The sequence below is a fragment of the Aulonocara stuartgranti genome (assembly GCF_965226115.1).
Source record: "Aulonocara stuartgranti genome assembly, chromosome: 11".
In the NCBI taxonomy this organism is placed as follows: Eukaryota; Metazoa; Chordata; class Actinopteri; order Cichliformes; family Cichlidae; genus Aulonocara; species Aulonocara stuartgranti.
The window spans coordinates 3,699,819-3,720,911 of record NC_138947.1 but is presented as its reverse complement, the minus strand read 5'-3'; the positions used below and the strand labels follow the sequence as shown (position 1 = coordinate 3,720,911).

The 21,093-nt window shown below is 40.9% G+C and overlaps 1 protein-coding gene and 1 long non-coding RNA gene across 3 annotated transcripts in view; one reads left to right on the top strand and one right to left on the bottom strand.

Annotated features, from left to right (window-relative positions):
- Window positions 1-6,263: 6,263 nt before the first annotated feature.
- Window positions 6,264-13,101, top strand: LOC309716679. Its single transcript, XR_014279501.1, has 2 exons — window positions 6,264-6,491; window positions 11,842-13,101. It is a non-coding gene; the product is annotated as an uncharacterized lncRNA (long non-coding RNA).
- Window positions 13,102-13,176: 75 nt separating this feature from the next.
- LOC309716677 (putative ferric-chelate reductase 1) overlaps window positions 13,177-21,093 on the bottom strand; it is an 18,294-nt gene continuing 10,377 nt past the window's right edge. The window contains exons 6-15 of one of the 2 annotated variants that reach the window (XM_082550614.1): window positions 20,890-20,991; window positions 20,638-20,782; window positions 19,397-19,501; window positions 18,617-18,732; window positions 18,363-18,449; window positions 15,873-15,964; window positions 14,849-14,907; window positions 14,588-14,725; window positions 13,790-13,821; window positions 13,177-13,702 (exon numbers count right to left, since the gene is read on the bottom strand). In XM_082550614.1, coding sequence (XP_082406740.1) covers window positions 13,613-13,702; window positions 13,790-13,821; window positions 14,588-14,725; window positions 14,849-14,907; window positions 15,873-15,964; window positions 18,363-18,449; window positions 18,617-18,732; window positions 19,397-19,501; window positions 20,638-20,782; window positions 20,890-20,991 — 966 coding nt within the window. In that variant the 3' untranslated portion in view covers window positions 13,177-13,612. Of the gene's footprint in view, window positions 13,703-13,789; window positions 13,822-14,587; window positions 14,726-14,848; window positions 14,908-15,872; window positions 15,965-18,362; window positions 18,450-18,616; window positions 18,733-19,396; window positions 19,502-20,637; window positions 20,783-20,889; window positions 20,992-21,093 lie in introns of those variants that run through there. The other variant, XM_082550615.1, reaches the window with a different exon arrangement.

Here is a 21,093-nt window from a genome sequence, read left to right as displayed (position 1 = left end):
TGTTCATGCTGAGTCTGAAGAGGGTCCCAGTGCTGTGGAAGACATCAAGCCTCGTCCCTGTACCAAAGACGCCACGTCCCAGTGGCCCCCAGGATTACAGGCCTGTGACACTGACCTCCCACATCATGAAGACCCTGGAAAGGCTCATCCTGGACCAGATCTCACCCATTGTCAGACCACATCAGGATCCCATTCAATTTGCTTACCAGCCCCGTCCCACAGGACGCCATCATCTATCTGCTCAATCGTGTCTACATCCACCCGGACCAGCCGGCGAGCACTGTGAGGTTCATGTTTTTTTTACTTTTCCAGTGCTTGGTGATAAGCTAACAGCGATGCAGGGGGATGCTTCTCTAGTGTCCTGGATTGTTGATTACCTGACAGGAAGACCACAATATGTACATCTTCCACATTGTGTGTCTGACAAGGTAATCGGCAACACAGGAGCACCATAAGGGACCATCCTCTCCCCCTTCCTCTTCACCCTCTACGCCACAGACTTCAGCCACTGCACAGAGACCTGCATCTTCAGAAGTTTTGATGGCTCTGCGGTGGTTGGATGCATCATCAGGGATGATGAAACCGTACTGGGTTGTGGTCGACTCCTTTGTTACGTGGTGTGAGAAGAATCATCCGCAGCTTAACATGGCAAAAACCAAGAAATTGGTTGTGGACTTCAGGAAGACCAGGAAACACTTGACCTCTGTTTCAATCCAGGGGCTCAATGTTGACATTGTGGAGGACTATAAATACCTTGGAGTACACATTGACAATAAACTGGACTGGGCTAAAAACACCACAGCATTTTACAGGAAGGGCCAGAGTCGTCTCTATTTTTTGAGGCGACTGAGGTTCTTCAATATCTGCTGGACAATGCTAAGGATTTTCTATGAGTCTGTTGTGGCCAGTGCGATCCTCTATGCCGTGATGACGTAGGCGCATGCATGTGTGCCCTGGTCACAGCTCTTTCAGCATGGTCAGAGGAGAGGTGATCTAGCAGGCGCGCAACACACACAGCTCACAGCTCTGTATTTCAATTTATTGCAGATGTTGCAGCGACTTACAGTAAAGAGCCCAGAGATCCAGTGCTGTCTCCTGCCTCTTATTTATATGCCAGAACACAACGCATCGACAGGCGTAACACACACACAAAAGGGTTACCTCAGCATATAGAGTTCTCCAGTAAAAAGGATATCTATTGCCCAGTCATAGTTATACACTGAAGTTTCATTTGAGCAGACTAGCTGACATGTGGGTGCCCTCTAAGGGCCAAGAAATATATTTATTTCTACATGTTTGGCTGCTACGTGATCATGTGGAAAGGGTAAAATTATATTCTTGTTAACAATATTAAATTTCAAGACTATTATTATGCAGCGGCATGAATGTAACTAAAGAATCCTACTTTGATAAAAGTTAGAGAATGTATTTGAATAAAAGCTACGTTTTTCACTTGTTTCAGAAACAGCATTGTCTTTTGTTTGCTGAAAATGCATTGTGTGGAAATTAGCACACTAGCAAAGACTGACAAGGACTGCTACAGTGTAGATAACGTAGGCCAAATTAAGCAATCACTTTGCATCAAACTGAATCTCTTTTATGCTTAATCAAAGGCATTTTGATAAATGCACATTAAACATCATGGGAGACTGAGAGTAATTTAATTAGATCCAAAGATCTCTGAACAGGTATATGTACAAAATAACTACATTTCCTCATGACTTCTAAAGCCAAAGAAATGCACTTGAAATTTTTAATTGGCACGTATCCTCGCAGTGACTTTTTTGAACAGACTGAAACTTCTGCTCACTTATTTTTCAAATGTATGTATGTAGAACCTATAAGGTACATGACTGGCTTCTCCTATTGAAGCCATCATTAAAAAGGACATTATTTACAGATTCATTATGAACAATAGTAAATATGACTTTATGGTGAATGTTATTCAACATATGAAAGTGAAACCAATATTTCGAGGATTTCATAACAATTTCCATTCGTTTTTCAAACCCGTTACAGTTATGAAAACAACAACAACAATTATATTAATATAAAGATAAAACTAAGAAGCTTACCATGTACATACCCATCAAAGGTTTCTCCACCAAACAATAAGTGATGCTTTGCTTGGGGATAAAATAATTATTATCCCGCACTTCTGTTATAGTAATAATAATAATAATTATTATTATTATTATCATCATTTTTTTAAAAGGTCAATTCCATTCATAAGAAAAGGAAAACCACAAATTACTTACCATTAATTGAAAAAAAAATGAAAACAAAATTGAAAATTAAAGGGAAGGCTTTAATCTTTTAATTTAAAAATATTTCAGGTTTCATCTCATCTTTTATTAAAAATGAAATTGCTGACTGTCATCACCTATAATTTAAATTCTTGGCACCACGAATGGTAAATAAGCATCTTGACAGATGACATGCTCCTTGTCTCCCACTCATTTTATTCTTTTTCTAGCAGTACGTTGGTCTTTTTTCACAACATTTTGATGTCCAACCTTTTTTAAAACAAACCTTTGTTGTGCTCAGGGTTCTGAGCTTTCACATTGTGTAAAATAACTTTGTTTTGTTTTTTAATCAAATGCCTTTTTTGGGGGGTGGGGGGGGGGGTTAGGTAGCTAAATTGGCTTGCCTACAGAAAAATTCATTACTTTACTTTATATTTATCAAAGGCTGAGGAAGACACAGGACTTAAATACAGCAGTCAGAGACAGGCTTAAGGTAAAACTCATAAAATGACCTTTTATTAGCATGTCAAAGTCCAGAAACGAAAACCACAGAAACACATGTAAGTAAGCCAACACAATGACAAAGAGAATCTAAGACTATACATGCATTAGAAACACATGGGTGTATGAAGCACACCTTAAACTTACCAAGGACAAAACATAAGAGACAAGAGACTCACAAAATAAAACAGGAAGCAACTGTGGGGATGAACAAAAAGTATTTTACCAGCATAATATAATCTGCAGTATGATCATTGCTTTAACAAGGTAATAGATAGCTTTAAGATGGCCTTAAGATGTTTATGATGATGCTAACTTTGTATTTCAGGTGCAGTTATAACCATTTTATACATATTGCATATCTGTGCTTATTTGAGTTGATGTTCAGGTTCTTTAAAGGTCGTAAGCCTCACTGACGTGACTGTTCAGGTGATACATGCTGAGGGAAAACTAGAACATAGAAGGAATTGCAATACATGCTTACAAAACACTTATATCAGTTTATTTTATTATCTTTTATATGTTCATATTCTTGTATTAAGGTTTTAGTAGAGGTTCTTGGTTAAAACATTTATTTAGTAGAAGACATACACATAGTCTCAGTGAGCTTCTGGTCTGGTAAAAGGTCAGAAGTGCAACAGGTGAATTGAGAAAGAGCATTTGAGGACGAGACACAGACAGTAGGTGAAGAGGTGACACAAAGAGCATGTGAGGTCAACACACACACACACACACACACACACTTTAAATTAGATTTATTTAGAGGAGAGGTTAGTTATGTTTGGCTGTAACTGCAAAATTGTCTTGGTAAAAGAGAACCGTTTCTTGGTGTCTCGGCAAGAAAGAGGAACAAGACAAGAACTGAAAGGTAGACAGGAAGGGCTAGCCATGAAATAGAAGATGATTTTCTAGGTGAAAAGTCATGATGATGTTGATCTGATCTATGTATAAAATGTATCTGTGACGCATGAAGGGGCGTCAGTAAACAAACCCTGATGTTATAAAATAATTGTTTGTGCTTTAGTAAGTTGAAGATCAATTGCTGTGTTCAGTGATCTTCCCACATGTGAATTAAAATCTTCGTTTGACTTCACCCGGCCGGACCAGTGTGGTTATTTTTCGATCACCTCTTGTACCCTTTCTCAATTCTTGAATCTTAACATTTGGGGGCTTCGTCCGGTGGTTGAGTAAGGGAAAAAAGTGGAGGTGTGAGCGGTGGTCCGAGGTGGTCAGACGGGGCAGACATGAATTCCAGTGGTTGAAGTGAGTGGGCATAAGCCGGCTTATCCAAAAGGTAAGGCACTACCTGTTGAATTATTTCCAAAGTGTGCCAAATTGGACATGATAAAATTTAAGTCTACTCACTGAAGTTACTGGTGCATGTCTGTTTTGATTTTGATAAGAATCTGAGGATTTAAAGCAGTTGGACTGCTGGTAATGATTGAATACGGTTGGACCGTTTAGTAGGTTAGGGAATTTGGTTATTTTTTGGTTATAAGGTTGGACCTGCTTCAGTCTTACACTTGGTTGGGTGTTTTACTGTTGTTCCAAAGTATTATAAATTACTCAAGAACGCCAGTTGGACTGGTAGGAAGCGCAGTGCTCAGAGGTAACGCTTGCCAATGCAAAGGACGCTTATGCATTGTCCTCGAAGAGGGATAGTCAGTTGGTCACTGTGGAGCTTGGGGCACTCCAGAATAACTAGGAGTTAGAATCTCCTTACCGTTTGGAACGGTATCTGCGCTTTTTTGGGCAGCAAAGGTTGGACCTTGGGTGTTGGACACTTTTAAATTGAGTTAGGGAGTTTAGAGATGAGGCCAGAAACTGTTGGACAGATACTGGTTAATTGATCGCAAAAAACTCAGGGAGTTTATCGGTTAAACTGTTATGTTAAATTTGTCGAAATTCGATAGGTGTTAAAAGGTTTAAAATCTGTGCAGTTGTAAATATAAGACGTCTCTGTAATAAAAAAGATCTCTGTGGGTCGAGTCAGCAATGCACTGACTGCCTGCTGCTATTCTTAGATGAAGAGTGTGTGTGCATGCAAATGAGGCAGCAGATGCAGAGCGCATGAGAGGACTATGCTTTCGGTTTTGTGTGTCATTGAGCTCTATAACTATTGTTTGCAAATGTGGATAAATGTCTGCGATTAAAATGCTGGCTTAGTAAATAATAACATTGTAAATATATGAATGGTGATAGCGTTTCAAAATAGAATATAAGAATTGTTTGTGTTTAAAACCAACGTTTAGGTAAAGAAGATTTAAGGTGGATTTGAAGGCATAAACAAAAAATAAAAGGGTTACAGTCTGCAAGGGTTGTTAATTCATGAGCTGACTGGATGCAGAGTAAGTGGAGTGGTCATCCTGAGAGGATTGAATGATGCTCTAACTCTGTGGTCAAGTCAGACATAGGCTTTAAGCAACCATGAGCCACTAATAAGCGTGACAAATTAATGAGTATGTGTAAATTGAACTTGTTAAATAGCTTTGATAGGAGTAACTCAATGAGCACGCAATAAAGTGGACTTTTTAGGGGCAGTTTATCACTGACACCATAAAAAGCAACTTAATTAGTAGTTCAATAACAAATTGTAAAGATAACCTTTGTTATTTGATAAGAGAGAGAAAATTCAGGTTACATATAGTGAATAAATAAGGAAATGTTAATCTCTGCGTCATTCCACACTGAAATTTCAATTGTAGGGGATCATTTGGAGGTGAATTGTGTAGGACACGGGGAGACAGAAGAATCTCCCCATGAGTTTTCAGTGTGCATAGAAATTGAGGAGGCTGAACTGGAAGCCTGCCTGGGTCGTTGTTTTTGTTTATTTGAGGGTCTGCTGGAAGTTTGTGAAAACGACCACCTTGATATGTGGGAGCCTTCTCGGGCAGCGATTTTTTTGTTAAACCTGTGGCAGGCTGTGCAACATGGAGAAAGCTTTGACATAATGTCATAAAGGTGATTTCTTGGTTTTAGACTTATTAGTACGGGACAAGTTGAGGGACCCTTGAGGGTGTGTTGTTGTAAAGTATATAAGGGACGCGCAGCGCCGTTAATGGGTTTAAAATAAATGAAAAAACACTAATCCGAGGAACTATTGGAGAGGTAAGTATACGGAGGTGAGCGCGTTGCGCATAAGGGTTGCTGGTGTCATATATTAACACTTTGAGGGCGAATAATTTTGATTGAGTGTCAACGCTTGAGAACGCGAGGGCAGCGTCTAAAGTGCTGGGTTAAACTTTGTGTATCACCGAGCAGGGAAGAGGAGCCAGTGGTTGCGAGAACAGCGAGACGAAGACTGAAACCGAAAGTTAAGCGTGTCTGGGTGACCTAGACCAAGAAGGTAGAGTCGACCAACGCCATTTGGAAGAGGTAAGTCTGTGTTTCAGAGAATGGCTGACAGCTTGGGTGCGACACCTAGTGGGAAAAGGGGATGCAAACCTCGAAGGATCAGCTTGAACAGCTTAAGAAAGCTATTCGTTTGGCTTCACCTGGAGCATTAAAAGCAGCAGAGAAAGAGTGCCAAGCGATGGAGGTTGAGGTAAGTAAACTTATTACATCCCAACAGAAAGGGCTGGGTGATAAAATACCTCTGAGCTTGGTGTTAAAAACTGAAGGAGAAGTGTACGGACAAATGCATGAGGCCCTACGTGCGTCCATAGAGGCATTAACGGCATTGGAGGTTATAAAGCAGAGAGTAATGCAGGGAGGGCCAGAAGAGGAGAATGAAGACCGTGCGACGTCATCAGAAGAAGAGGATGATAAGGAGGACGAAGATGGAGGAGCTGAACCTCAACCAAGTACAAGCCTAATTTTGAGGAAAAGAAGTGTGAAGAGAGACCAAGCACAGAGACGGCCCATATTTAAGAGCTCAAAGAGTAGAAAAGTGAGTTTTGAACAAGGAGCTCCTGACCCTGGTTTAAATCTGCCTCTAATAGCAGGTCCAAAGAACGAACCAGTTATCGCGCCTATAAGGTGAGAGATTTGGAAGCATTGGTTAAACAACTTCCACCAATAACCAAGGGAGAACATTGGGAAGGAGAAGAATTAGCGCTGGGCGATTTTCGCGCTTTGGCCGGACGTTGTATGCTGGGTGGTGGGTTAGCAGATGTAGAGCAGATAGCTCAAACAACCAGATATGCAAATGACCTGCAATACCATGAGGTGCAGTGACTTAGCAGATGCAGTTCGGGAGAAGTACCCAACTCCTAACTCTGGAGCCATTCCAAAAATTATTTGGGATCCCAAAAACACACCCAGAGAGTGTTTAGCTAAAGCAAAGGAACAATGGTTGTTAGGAACAGGAATACATCCGGGGAAGGAGGGTGAAAGTAGAGCGTGGTTTCGTTCGGCAGTGCTGGCAGGGCTGCCCAACCAGGTTGCAGTTGACTTGGAAAGGAACCCAGATTTTGCCGTTGCAGACTCGGTGCAGTGGGATAGACATGTGACCCACAGACTTCAGCGGGAACAGGATTTGACGAACAAACAAAAGAAAGAGTTAGATGAAGTACAGGCGCAGCTGCTTAGGCTGCAGCTGGGTGAGGCTCGCGAAAAATATAATGCGAAGAAAAAAGAACTGAAAGAACTAAATAAGACTATAATGGTGGCAAGGTCTCAGCCCGATCCTGTGCCTGACTGGCCAGATCAGGATCCGGGTCTCTACCCTGATGACCGTTGGCCCGCCAATGCACCAAGGCAGCGTCAACCAGTAGGGAATTGGGGGACCGGTGGACCGCAGAGAGGGCGTGGTGGATCCGTGAGGGGAGGACAAAGGGCTCGGAATCCGGGGAATCCTGGCAGAGTGTCTTGGACTGCGTGTCTGAGATGTGGAGCAGAAGGACACTGGGCCCGAGATTGCCCTGAACCGCCGCAGAACTATCAGGGGCGAGGCTATCAATCCCAGGCACAAGGAGGCCCAAGACAAAGAGCTGCTTACAGGGGAGCACATCAAGCTCCAAACCCGAATGCAGCACCAGCCCCCCAGTACCCAGTAGCCGACTGGGGCTGGGAGGGGGAGCAATACTGACGGAGCCCGGAGAAACCGAACAGTGTGGGAACGGCAGAACCCATGCTGTCGATGACCGTGGAAGGCACTGAATTGCCCTTCCTGGTGGATACTGGAGCAACATACTCAACATTGAAAGACACACCAGACAGTGCAACACTCTCCTGTCACACAGTTAATGTGGTAGGCTTTTCCGGGATTCCAATGACACTGCCATTGACGGATCCAGCATTGACACAGCTGGGAAAACAGACTTTGAAGCACCAATATGTGGTGTCCTCACAGGTGCCTGGAAAATCTCATGGGCAGGGACCTGCTTGTGAAACTGGGATCACCTTCAAAGACTCAATATCTAGTCCAGAACTCTGAACAACCCACTGCCGAAATCTACTGGGGGAGGCTAGTGGAAGAAGGCATTCTGAGACATTATCAGCTGTGGAAACCCTGGATAATGAGCCTGGCCGTCTATTCCCCTCCGCGAGATCCTTTCCACGTTACACTCTTTTATGATAGGGAAGATAACGATATCTATCGGGAACAGTTCCAGTCTGATCTTGAGGGACAGACGTGGAATGTGCAAACACATAACATTTATGTTGGACCAGAAGGTGTGGCCGCGGCTGTGAAATTTACTGATGAACAACTGCCTTGGTACAATGTGGGAGAGGATTTAGCCCCTCACATTACATTGGCGGTCCACGAGGGTCATGGGCCAAGAGATCTGGGACCAATGGTCAAGCGGGCGCTGGACAACGCATGCTGGCAAAACACCCAAATTCCAAATGTCTGGTATGCACCAAAATGTAAAATATATCGCATAACTTGTTTGTCCAACGATGCAGTGATCTTAGAACATAAAGAAATCTCCAGAATACATGGCAGGGAAAGAATGGATCATCTTGATGCAGTAGCTGAGCTCTCAAAATTGCCTGGTACTTTGTGGTCCGCAGGGCCCACAGATGTAGGTCTAGCTAACTGTTCGCCTGTCCTGTTCCAGCTGAAGTCTGACATACCAATTAACAGACCACAATATAAGCACAAAACTGAAGCAGAAGAAGGTATAGCTGAAACCATTGAAGGACTGTGGAAGGCAGGAGTGCTTGAGCCCTCATGGTCATTTTGGAACACACCTATTTTGCCAGTGGAAAAACATGGGACAGGGAAGTACCGTATGGCACATGATTTGAGAGCAATAAATGCCATGCTGAGGACTGACACTGTGCCTGTACCAAATCCCTACACGGCTCTGACCGAAATTACTGGGGACCAAAAGTGGTTCACATGTATTGACCTAGCGAATGCATTCTTTTGTCTCCCACTGCACGAGTCACTCAGAGACATTTTCTCATTCACATACAGAGGCCGCAAATTTAGGTACACACGCCTACCACAAGGCTTTGCACTCTCACCAGGAATTTTTAATCAGGTGTTGAAAGAGGCATTGTCCCCATGTCAACTGCCAGGGGGCTGTACATTAATACAGTATGTTGATGATCTTCTTATTGCAGCCCCGTCAGCAGCGGCCTGTACGGCAGCATCGCTCGTGGTGTTGAACAGATTGGCGGAGTGTGGCTTCAAAGTGAGCAAAGAAAAACTGCAGTTGGTCCGGCCGGAGGTAACATTCCTGGGCCGGGTGATCGCACACAGATCAGTGGGGTTAATGAACACACACAGAGACCAAATTCTGACACATCCAAAACCAAGAACTGTGAAGGAGTTGCTTTCCTTTCTTGGCTTGACAGGTTACAGCAGGCAGTTCATTCCGAACTATGCGGGTAAAACGGCCCCTTTAAGGGACCTGATCAAGAAAGTTGGTGTTCGAAATCTGAAGGCTGAATTGCCTTGGACGCCGGACACAGAGACAGCGTTCATGTCGCTAAAACAGGATTTGTCAAGAGCCACAGATCTGGCCACACCTAACTATGATGAGGCATTTTATCTTGATGTTTCAGAAACAAAGGGAGTTGTGAATGGTGTGTTGTTTCAGAAAAAAGGGGGAGGTAGGGATGTACTTATGTATGTTAGCATAAGATTAAATTCAACAGAAGCAAGGCATCCCACATGCACACAACACGCAGCAGGAGTAGCAAAGATAATTCAGAAAACAGCACATATAGTGAGGGAACACCCACTGAAAGTGCTTACTACACACAGTGTAGTGGCCTATGTGAACTCACAGGCATTCACAATGACTCCACTGACGCAACAAAGGTTGAGCAAAATTTTAGAGGCGCCAAATTTGATATTCACACATGAAGGAATAAATATGGCGGACCTAATGGGGTCAGGAGAACCACATGACTGTATTAAGAAAGCCCAAGTTGAAGGAAAAATCAGGGAAGACCTAAAGGCAGAGCCCATACTTGGAGCTGAGGATTGGTTCACAGATGGATGCTGCCACAGAGATGAAGAAGGATTGAAAGCCGGCTATGCAGTAGTCTGTAGAGTAGGAACTGAGTTTCAGGTGAAAGAAGCAGGAAAAATCGAGGGACAACAGTCGGCCCAGAGAGCTGAAGTGATAGCCCTAACTCGAGCCCTGAGGTTGGCTAAAAACATGAGAGTGAACATCTACACTGACTCAGCATATGCGTTTGGAGCAGCTCATGTGGAACTGGTTCAGTGGAAGAGAGCCGGGTTCAGAACGGCCACTAATGCACCCATCTGTCACAAAAAGGAAATGGAGGAACTGGAAAAGGCCCTGGAGGACCCAGACGAGGTAAGTATTATAAAATGCAAAGGCCACTCACAAGCAGACAGTATGGTGGCAAGAGGAAATCAGAAAGCTGATGAAGCCGCAAAGGAAGCAGCGGGCTACAAAGGACAGAGACAACTGGTGCAGGTAACCCCAGAAGAGGAGGTTAGCACTAACAGCATGGAAGAAGTTAGACAGGCTCAGGAGGAGACATCCCCAGAGGAAAAGGGGGTGTGGGAAAACAAAGGAGCCTGGCAAGATGGCGGTTTGTGGAGGGGGCCAGATGGGCGTCCCGCTTTAACGGCCAAAATGGCGGAACAAAAGGTGAATGAGGCTCACGGGCTTGGTCACGTGGGAGTGAAACAGATGGAGAGAAATTTGTGCCGATGGTGGCATCCTGATTTGAGAAGGATGATACTGGAAAAGGCCAGAACGTGCCTAATTTGTGGGGCACACAACCCAAAGCCAGCAGTAAAACCTGAAGCTGGTAAGTTTCTCATGCCAGAAAGGCCAGGAGAAGAGGTCGTGATTGATTATACCGACATGATTGATACAGGCCCAGGTGGGGTGAGGTATTTGTTGGTGTGTGTGGATGTTCTGACTGGATGGCCCGAAGCATGGGCGACCAAATGTGAAGATGCGAAAAGTGTGATTAAGTGCTTAATCAATCATTACATTCCAAGGCATGGGTTTCCCAAGAGAATTAGATCAGACAATGGTACTCACTTCAAGAATAAATATTTGCAAGAGGTAGAGAGGATGTTGGGAGTGCAACATAAGTTCGGGACGGTCTATCATCCTCAATCTCAAGGAAAGGTAGAGAGGATGAACCTAAATTTGAAAAACAAGTTGGCTAAAATTTGTGCGCAGACAGGGCTAAATTGGGTCGCAGCCCTGCCCATTGTTTTGATGACCATAAGATGTTCTGTTAACCAATCCACAGGTTTCACCCCTTATGAGCTGCTGACTGGGAGACAGTTTCCAGCACCCTGGACAGTGGTCCCGGTGGAGCAGCCCAGGACAAGCAACAGGTCTCATGCAGAATATTTTAATGAGTTGAAAGCTCTTGTGTCCAGCTTTACAAAACAGGTCACTTGTGAGAGACCCACGGGGAACGGAGAGGTCCCGGACGCAAAGGCAGTGTGGCTGAAGGTCATTAAGCGAAAGTGGAAGGAGCCCCGCTGGACTGGTCCGTATGAGGTGACCGCCCGGACGGCTACAGCAGTCCAGCTGAAAGGGAAAGGCGACACCTGGTACCACTGGTCGCAGTGTGCACCCGCACACGAGAGCTTGGTGGAGGAAAATTCGTCTTCAAGGAACGCAGGTGTCAAGGAACAGAGGCAGAATAAACCTCTTCACCTGTGTAACGGGCCGACCAGTAGTCCACCTGGAAGGCCGAAGAAAGAAGAGCAGCCTAGGAGGAGATCGCCGCGCCTACAGAAAGGAGTGGTAACAAATTGAGAGTTTGAAAAGGGGTGGTTCAAATAAAAAGAGTAAAAAAGGGAAAGTGGAAGGGGCTTGTTCTGTCAATTATGTTGTCTCTATCTGTATTGGTGGGTATTTTGGTGACCTGTGGTTGTTGTCTCATTCCTTGTGCCCGAAGGTTGGTAGAGAAAGTGATTGTAAAGGCAGTGGACCCTGGGGCGGTGGCCCCTATGTCCATGATGCCGATGATGGATCTGGAGGTAGCCGAGTGGACTGAGGAGTGAACAACAACCTGTGTATCGACCTCTGGTGTGCCAGAGGTCGTAAGGGGGAATTGTGGGGATGAACAAAAAGTATTTTACCAGCATAATATAATCTGCAGTATGATCATTGCTTTAACAAGGTAATAGATAGCTTTAAGATGGCCTTAAGATGTTTATGATGATGCTAACTTTGTATTTCAGGTGCAGTTATAACCATTTTATACATATTGCATATCTGTGCTTATTTGAGTTGATGTTCAGGTTCTTTAAAGGTCGTAAGCCTCACTGACGTGACTGTTCAGGTGATACATGCTGAGGGAAAACTAGAACATAGAAGGAATTGCAATACATGCTTACAAAACACTTATATCAGTTTATTTTATTATCTTTTATATGTTCATATTCTTGTATTAAGGTTTTAGTAGAGGTTCTTGGTTAAAACATTTATTTAGTAGAAGACATACACATAGTCTCAGTGAGCTTCTGGTCTGGTAAAAGGTCAGAAGTGCAACAGGTGAATTGAGAAAGAGCATTTGAGGACGAGACACAGACAGTAGGTGAAGAGGTGACACAAAGAGCATGTGAGGTCAACACACACACACACACACACACACTTTAAATTAGATTTATTTAGAGGAGAGGTTAGTTATGTTTGGCTGTAACTGCAAAATTGTCTTGGTAAAAGAGGAACCGTTTCTTGGTGTCTCGGCAAGAAAGAGGAACAAGACAAGAACTGAAAGGTAGACAGGAAGGGCTAGCCATGAAAATAGAAGATGATTTTCTAGGTGAAAAGTCATGATGATGTTGATCTGATCTATGTATAAAATGTATCTGTGACGCATGAAGGGGCGTCAGTAAACAAACCCTGATGTTATAAAATAATTGTTTGTGCTTTAGTAAGTTGAAGATCAATTGCTGTGTTCAGTGATCTTCCCACATGTGAATTAAAATCTTCGTTTGACTTCACCCGGCCGGACCAGTGTGGTTATTTTTCGATCACCTCTTGTACCCTTTCTCAATTCTTGAATCTTAACACAACATAACAGGAAACAAAGACTTAACAACAAAATACAAGAAAACATTGGATAGCAGAAATCAGCTCACATGGAATCAAATATAAGGTCTTTACCTCTAACAGGAACTAGGATTCCTAAAAATCAACAACTAAAAATTTTATAATGCTCGTGGAAAAACATCATTGCACTCTATAATGGACAATCAGTTCTGACCAAATGGAGTTTGGTTAGATGCTGATTGCCAATTTACTTCAGTAACTGAACTTAAGGTTAGCCATGAAACTGAAAGCTTAAGGAAAATATCGAACAAAAACATCCACTAAAAAAAAAAAAGAAAAAAAAAAAAAAGAGAAAACAATCTCAATGGGTCCAAACTTTCAGTGCACAATATCCCATCAGGTGTATTTGGATAAAATACCAAAAGAAAAAAAACAATTCTTCAGACAATTCTTTTGGGGCTCTTATTTCACCCCAATTCCAACCAAAAGTGCCACCAAAAAGCAAATGTTTCCCAGAAAGAACAGACCGATCAGCAGACCATCAATTTTTACCTAACAAAACAATGTAATTCAATTACAAGATCATTGCAGTGTTATGGTGATTAATTGTTAATTGCTTTTATATTTCTTTCAACTTACCGATTCTGATTCCACTTCTACAGTAGCACTGCCTGAAATCCAGAGAAGAAACAACAGTTAAAAAGGGCACAACCAACCCCCAGAGTGTTTCCTCATCTGAATCTTATTTTTCAGTTTACTTCAGATTAGTTCTGGCTTGTTTTTAATTATTTGATTTATACCGGTAGATTAAGTTATTTGATTTCAGCTTTCATTTCATTTTAAATTTGTTTACATATTCATTTACATATGATTTAAACAGTTTAAAATCATAAAATATGTGATTACATTTCTTTTAATAATAATAATAATAATAATAATAATAATAATAATAATGCATTAACAATTACATTAACCATTTAGCCATATACACACTCCCAGTTTCTTTTGGCCTATACTAGACTAAGAAACAGTTCAATGGCCAAGTAAAGGCCTGTTCCCTTTTCATGTCATGAAATAATGAAGCTTTTTAAGTGTAGTTTTAAATATGACTGAAAAAGAGACATTACTGTAAGGGAGGGAGGCCAATATTGGACTGAAAACTAAAATAGAAAAGACTTAAGAGAGGAGGCAAATCTGGAATACTCCTAGAAAGAATGAATGTCCCTCAGAGGAGCATGTTTTGAGAGGGGTTACACTATAGAACAGTAAGGTTGATTAGACTTTGTCAGAAAACTTTTCAGGAAAAGTTCTGAAAAAAAAGAGAAAAAAGATTTTTTTGTACTAGAATGATGAGATGAGGAGGAGAAAAAACCTTTAACCTTTACATGCACTTTTCTAAGTGATGATTACTTATAATGAGGAAAAACAAAGATTTACCTTTCTCCTTAGATTTCCCATTATGAACCTCCAACATGATGTAAAAGAGAGCTTCCCAGGCAAGAAAGCCACCCATGACTTTCATTAACCATCCATCACTGCTGTCAATCAAGTTCAGGCCTGTAAATATGGCTCCCACTGTGTAACACAAAGAAACACATATTTAAGACCAACAGCACGGGTGACGGTGTGTCTGCTTTGGAAAATAAATTAGAGTTTATAAAAGAGTGCAGAACAGCATGAAGTAAAACAAAGGCTTACCGGCTAAAGATTTTATTATCACTGCATTCAAAAAATGTGATGTGTTGAATAGATACCGCCTGTCAAACAAAAGAGAATAAATATGAAAACATAAACCGCTGAAGTCAGTGTAAGAAAGAAAGGACAGCACATATCATTTGCTTGACAGAAGCAGCAGTGGTGGACAAACACACAGTGAAAAGAGATCTGTGAAGAAGATTCAGTGCATCACCCGGCATCCTAAGCTTATTGCATCATAACCAGCGGATGGTTCTGGGTCACCTGATTAAGCCCCAAGTAAAAGCTATAACAAAACAGAAAATTTTAGGCCTAAAATTAAAAGTAGAGAGGGTTGCTGTTTCTGAGAGCTGGTTTCATGGTAGAGGGGGCTGAAAGCAGCAGCCTCCTATACCTACTTTTGAAACTCTAGGAAAAACAGCCAGTCTGACAGCAAAGTGTTCTGTTAGGATAATAAGGTACTGCGAGGTCTTGTAGATATGAGATATGAGTGTTTCCATTGAGAAAAAAGTTTTGTTTCCCTTTGGAGAAATGACTTCATTCATGGATATGTATGCTTATTTAGTATTTTGGGCGGATGGTTATATTGGTGACACTGGGAGATTGGCTGAACTGTTCAGTGTTCAATCCATGATGGTGGCTCCTTCTTCACAGTCACTTAACTGGGGCTAAGCATGGAGCATGGCCTCCAAAGCTACAGCCATTCAGTGAAATAACTAAACATTTGGTACACTGAACAGTAAAGTGCCAGTGAGAAAAGATGGAAAAGATTTGAAATTGTAATGATATTTATGGAAGAAATATGAACAGAGCTATCAGAGGTTATCAACTACACTGAAACGAGTGAACAGTGAATGCAGTCATTAAGCAGGTGCTGCCCCATGCTTTTGGCTGATGGTGTTTCCAAAATTTGTCAAATAAGTGTACTAAAAAACAATAATGTGTGTAAAACAGTCATTGAACTCTAAAATGTGTGTTGGCATGCCATAGTAAATTAAATTAGAAGCACACACAGATTGATACATACAGGTGATGCTGTGGTCCGCAGCGCAGCATAGCCACTATAGGCTGGAAGAAGGAGAGGATCATAACCAGACAACCCAACACTGGATGTGCTCCCTGGAAACCAACAGCATTAACACTGGTAATCATGATGATGTAAATATCAGTCTGACAGTGGAAACACGTAACTACAGAGAGTGTTTAAAGAATGTCAAGACAAATAAAAAATTTAAATGATACTTTGATTTTATAGAGATGCTGTTTTTAATAATTACCATTACTATTAAGAAGAGTTACTTAATAATATCTTCCAGTAGGTTGGCTGTGCTTTTGATCTGTGTTGTATAGTATTGTTTAATGTTTAATTTACATCGCTTAAATTACTGTAAGGTGTAATTATCTCTGGTTGCAAAGGAGTTTTTAATGATAAGCAAATTTTTTAATGAAATTAAAAACACAGTGACAAACTGCATGATAACTCAGAGGACACAAGTCTGTGGGTCTTAAACGGTAAATGGATCGGTACTTATAAAGCACCTTCCTACTCACTTCCTTTTATGTGGTTTGAGGATGACTATTTACCCCAAGATCTGAAAGATGCCAGAATAGTGCAGCTGCACAAAGGCAAAGGTGAAAAGTCCTGTTGTGTCAACTATCAAGCAGGCAAGATCCTCTATAAGGTGATTTTAAAAAGGTTGAATACCTATCTTCAGAAGGGACACTACCAGAAAGCCAGTGCAGTTTCCCCCAGAGCAGAGGCACCGTTGACATAATGCTCGCCGCAAGATAGATCCAAAAGAAATGTAAGAAACACAATATGCATCTGTAAAACCTCTTTGTTAAGGTGTTCAACATTAGCGTCATGCCCACAATCTTGGGTATGACGCTATTTTCTGAACAGGAATCCCTCCCAAGATGGAAAAAGTAATCAGATTCTTTCATGATGGTGTAAACACAAGACTGGTCATTGGCTGAGATGATGATGAGTTTCCCATCACTCAAGTCAAGCAAGGATGCTCCAACACTCTTCAGCTTCCGTTTTAGATGTTGCTTCTCTCTGCTTTCAAAGACTTAAATACAGCCATCCAGATCACACACAAGACAGATGGAGGTAAAATTAATGCTCAGCGCCTAAAGGCAAAGACAAAAGTCACTAGATCACTTTTTCATGACTTCCTCGATCCTGATTACTGTTCTATAGTCAACAGCAAGCATGCCTGAAATAAAGATCAACAATAAGGTCCTTGGAAATTTTAACTCCATAACCGAACTTAGTTAGCTTACAAAGTATCGAGGTATCCAACAGCATTGCTAAGGAAAGTGCTTCCGATAGACTCCACAAGCAAGTGTGGAACGAAGATTCTGAGATATGATTGTTCGGTTTTTCTCTGTATCTATTATTGTAGGATCTACTGTACAATATAAAGTGCCTTAAGGTGACTGTTGTTGTGATTTGGCGCTATATAAATAAAGTTGAAATGAATTGAATAGATCCTACATGAGGGTACACAAAAATAGTGCTATTTTGGACTTTATCAATCCTAATAGCCAGTCATATATATCCTTGGGTTGAGCATTTCCTAGTACTACCGTTGGTTATCCATGCACAAACACACTTAATGTGGGAGCCAAGTTAAGATAGTTCATATGTTTTAGTATTTATATTTCGCTGTTGTTAAGCGTGGTTGTGTAATTAATAATTTAAGAAGTAAATGCATGTTTATGGTGGAACTAAAATTATTTTATTGCTGTATTGGTTTGGTTACGTAGCACCATGAATACATGTGCCTTAAAGACTCGTGTTTATAGTAAAATCCGGGCATCACGGATGTATGCAAATTAGCGCATGCGGTGCGGGAGGGGGGAGAGAGAAAAAGAGTTAACACGGCATAAGCTATACGGCAGCAGGGTAGAACAGAGCCACACGGTTTTCCTACCGTAGTAGGTTATTTTGTTGAGGATAAGTTAAACCTGACCACTCCTGTAAGATGCAAACTGTAGAATAAATTTTTTGTTACATCTTTTCACATCGGAGTCCCGTAAAGTTCTTTCTCCTCTTCAAACTGACGTTCCTGAGTGAAGCACGGGAAAACTGGTCTCACGGCTTATACACTTAATTTAGCACTTTTATCTATGCCTAAGTGCTTTTGTAACATTCACAAACACACACATACACACACACACGGTGCATCTCAAGGCTCAGTATCTTGTCCGTAGATTTACTAATTGCAGAACATTTTAAAGCTGGTATTAAAGGAGACTCAAATGTGGTACAATAAAATCTGAAGGATATTTGGATTCATGTATCAAATAAACAATAATTTGTATTCAGTAATTCCAACCAAAACCTTTGTGAACTTCGACACTAGGACCAAGTTCATATCATAAAAATCGTTATTTACTGGCAAATAATAGTGTGTTACATAGGTAAAGCCAGTTTTGTTGTTTGATTGATCTGTAATTTAAAAATATAAAACTGTAATAATTCTGATACTAGCAGAGTTAGTGTACCAACCCCAGACCAGTCCCGAGTATGAGCGAAAATGAGGATGAAAGCAATGATTGTGGCTGCTACCGTCAGAAGCATTACTCCAACATGGACCTGGAGGAACATAAAGAATACAACATGATATTAAGCAAGCCAAACATATACAAAATCAACAGTTCCCAAATAAGATTAAGCTTGGACCAACTGTCTTAAAAGTCTAACATATCTGACATATAATACTTAATATTTTCTTAGTATGTTTTTTTTCTATGATGACTCACCACAAACCAGAGATCTTTGTTGCACATTGTTGTTCCCTTGGCCATTGTTTTCAGATACCGGGCAACCATCATTCCCAGTGTTCCCGTGGTCATCCAGGCAATCAGCATTAGTGACCCTGAAAAACAGTTTAGTTTTGGAGTTCTCTCCACTTCTCTTTGTTTTATGAGTTAAGATGAGTTTCTTTCCCTGGTCCCAACATGTCTTTAGTCTATATATCGGTTTACTATAAAAAGAATTAAACCAACTGAGGCAAGCCATTAGGAGTACAACACAGAAATATTTTTATAGCTTTCAAACTGTATACAAACAATCGATTTTGATGGTGTACATTCGTACAATATGTTACAAATGATTGTTTTGCATGATGATAAGTCACTGTGTCATGAAAGAGGCAAGAGTTACTGCCAAGAAATATGCATCTAACTTGTAAAACCCAATCCACGTTTTTGGTCTATTTTGTCACGTCGAGGGATTAAACTGAATTTCCCGGCGGAACCAATCCAAGGAATTAATAGAGTTTCATCTAATCTAATGTAGTCTAGTCATTAAACGCTGTGAAATGCAACAGAAATGTAAGTCTACTTGGTATTATAGATAAAATAGTTTAATCTTAATGGAAGAAAAAATTCAGTGTCTTCCCATGTTCCCAGTAGCATGTATCCTCGACTATTCACCGGTTAACACAGTGTACTAACTGTCAACTGGTTGGCCAAAGTAAGTGAGAAAGGACTTTACATAGTGACTCTTTCACACAGAGACCTCTCTGTGCAGGATCTTACCATGAGCTTTGATGATATCAGGAAATCCCCTTTCACTTACAACAGGAGTAGAAATGGCCATCTTAGTAGTGCTGACGAAGTCGTGCTTATGGAATTGGATTTGTCCTGTAGCAAAGATATCGCAAAGCTTATACACAACTGTTTGTATATGTATAGCTGTGTGTGTGTACACAGAATAAGCTGAATCAAAAAAAGAGTAACACGGCCAGGACGAATGAAGGAAAATAACCATCTGCTCTCTCAGTCGAGACGAAAAATTAGCTGCAGTTACTGAAAAAAACACATCCATAAGTGAAGTATTGAAAGGTGATGAAAGTGATTACATGGCCAAAGCATGAAACACATTATTTTAATGCTAATGGCTGAGTATTTCCAAAAGTTGATTCTGTTCATCTGGACGTAGCGTTTTGTGGGAGAAACGTTTCGTCATCATCCAGGTGACGTCTTCAGTCTCAGCTGACTGCAGGTTTCCCCAATCTTATAAACAGTACATTTGCATAATGACTGAAACCAGCCCATTGAAGGAACAAAGGACTGGGAGGTCAGTTCCTTAATCATAATTATGCAAATTCTCATGACCATTGATCAACAACCATGGCAACAACAACAACAACAACAACAATGGCTGAGTAAGTTTGAATCTGTAATCGAAAATTTAGATACATGCTGGTGTATGATTCCTTTATGATATTTTTATTTTTATTAAATTTTTTTGTTGTTTTACAAAAGAAAAACACTTTAGAAAGAAACTTTAACATAGACATGAAAAATATTCTTTTATATCTTTTTTTCATAAACTGACCAGGGTTGTTAAACATGTGACTTCTTTTAAAATGTTCACACGATTGGAAAAGGAAGTACAATCAAAGGCCCTGCTTAACTGTTCAAAATAAAAGTATTTACTTGAGTATAATTTTTTTATTAGTACGTTTTTTCAGAGTGAAGTGCTTAAAGATTGCACATTTAAATAATCGCCTAAATTTTAAGAGTGATGGAACAGATCTTTCTTATGGGCGACAAACCCTCACCACCATGTAGCCTTGACATGAAGAGTTTGGACACTCTTTTTCATCCAATCACCTGCATGCATGTCTTGAGACATATGTGCTATTTTCTCTAAGTATATTGTGACGTCCATAGTCTTCTTCATCGCATGCTATCTTCAATTTATTGATATGATAGGTTAAGTTATATAAACTACACTGCTGTGGTGTAAGAAACAGTCTGGCACATGTAGTTACCATTGCTGCTGGGTCCGCAGACAAACATGAAGTAGTAGGATTGGCTGAAACCTGAAGTCCCCTGTATAGAAATTATCTCCGTAGTAGTGAAGGAACAACTGATGACATTGTTCTGCAATGACGTTGTTATATTATAAACGTTCCCCTGTAGGACACATAAGAAATTTCACAATTTTTAAGAGCAGAAACAAAGCATTATATCTAAACATTCTAGCCTTATATAAATCACTGATATCAGAAAAACTTCAGTACCAGAGCAACAACTTGTGGAGTTGTTCGTCCTGTTGAATACATATGTTGCACACCAACTTGTCCATTACTGTTCATTCCACAAACATAAATATCATCGTTTCCCTGAGGAAAGACAAATATAGTAAGGAATTAGCATGCTTATTATTTAATGATTAATTCTTGTGGGGGGAAAAAATCCAAACTTGTTGATATTGTTTGGGAAAA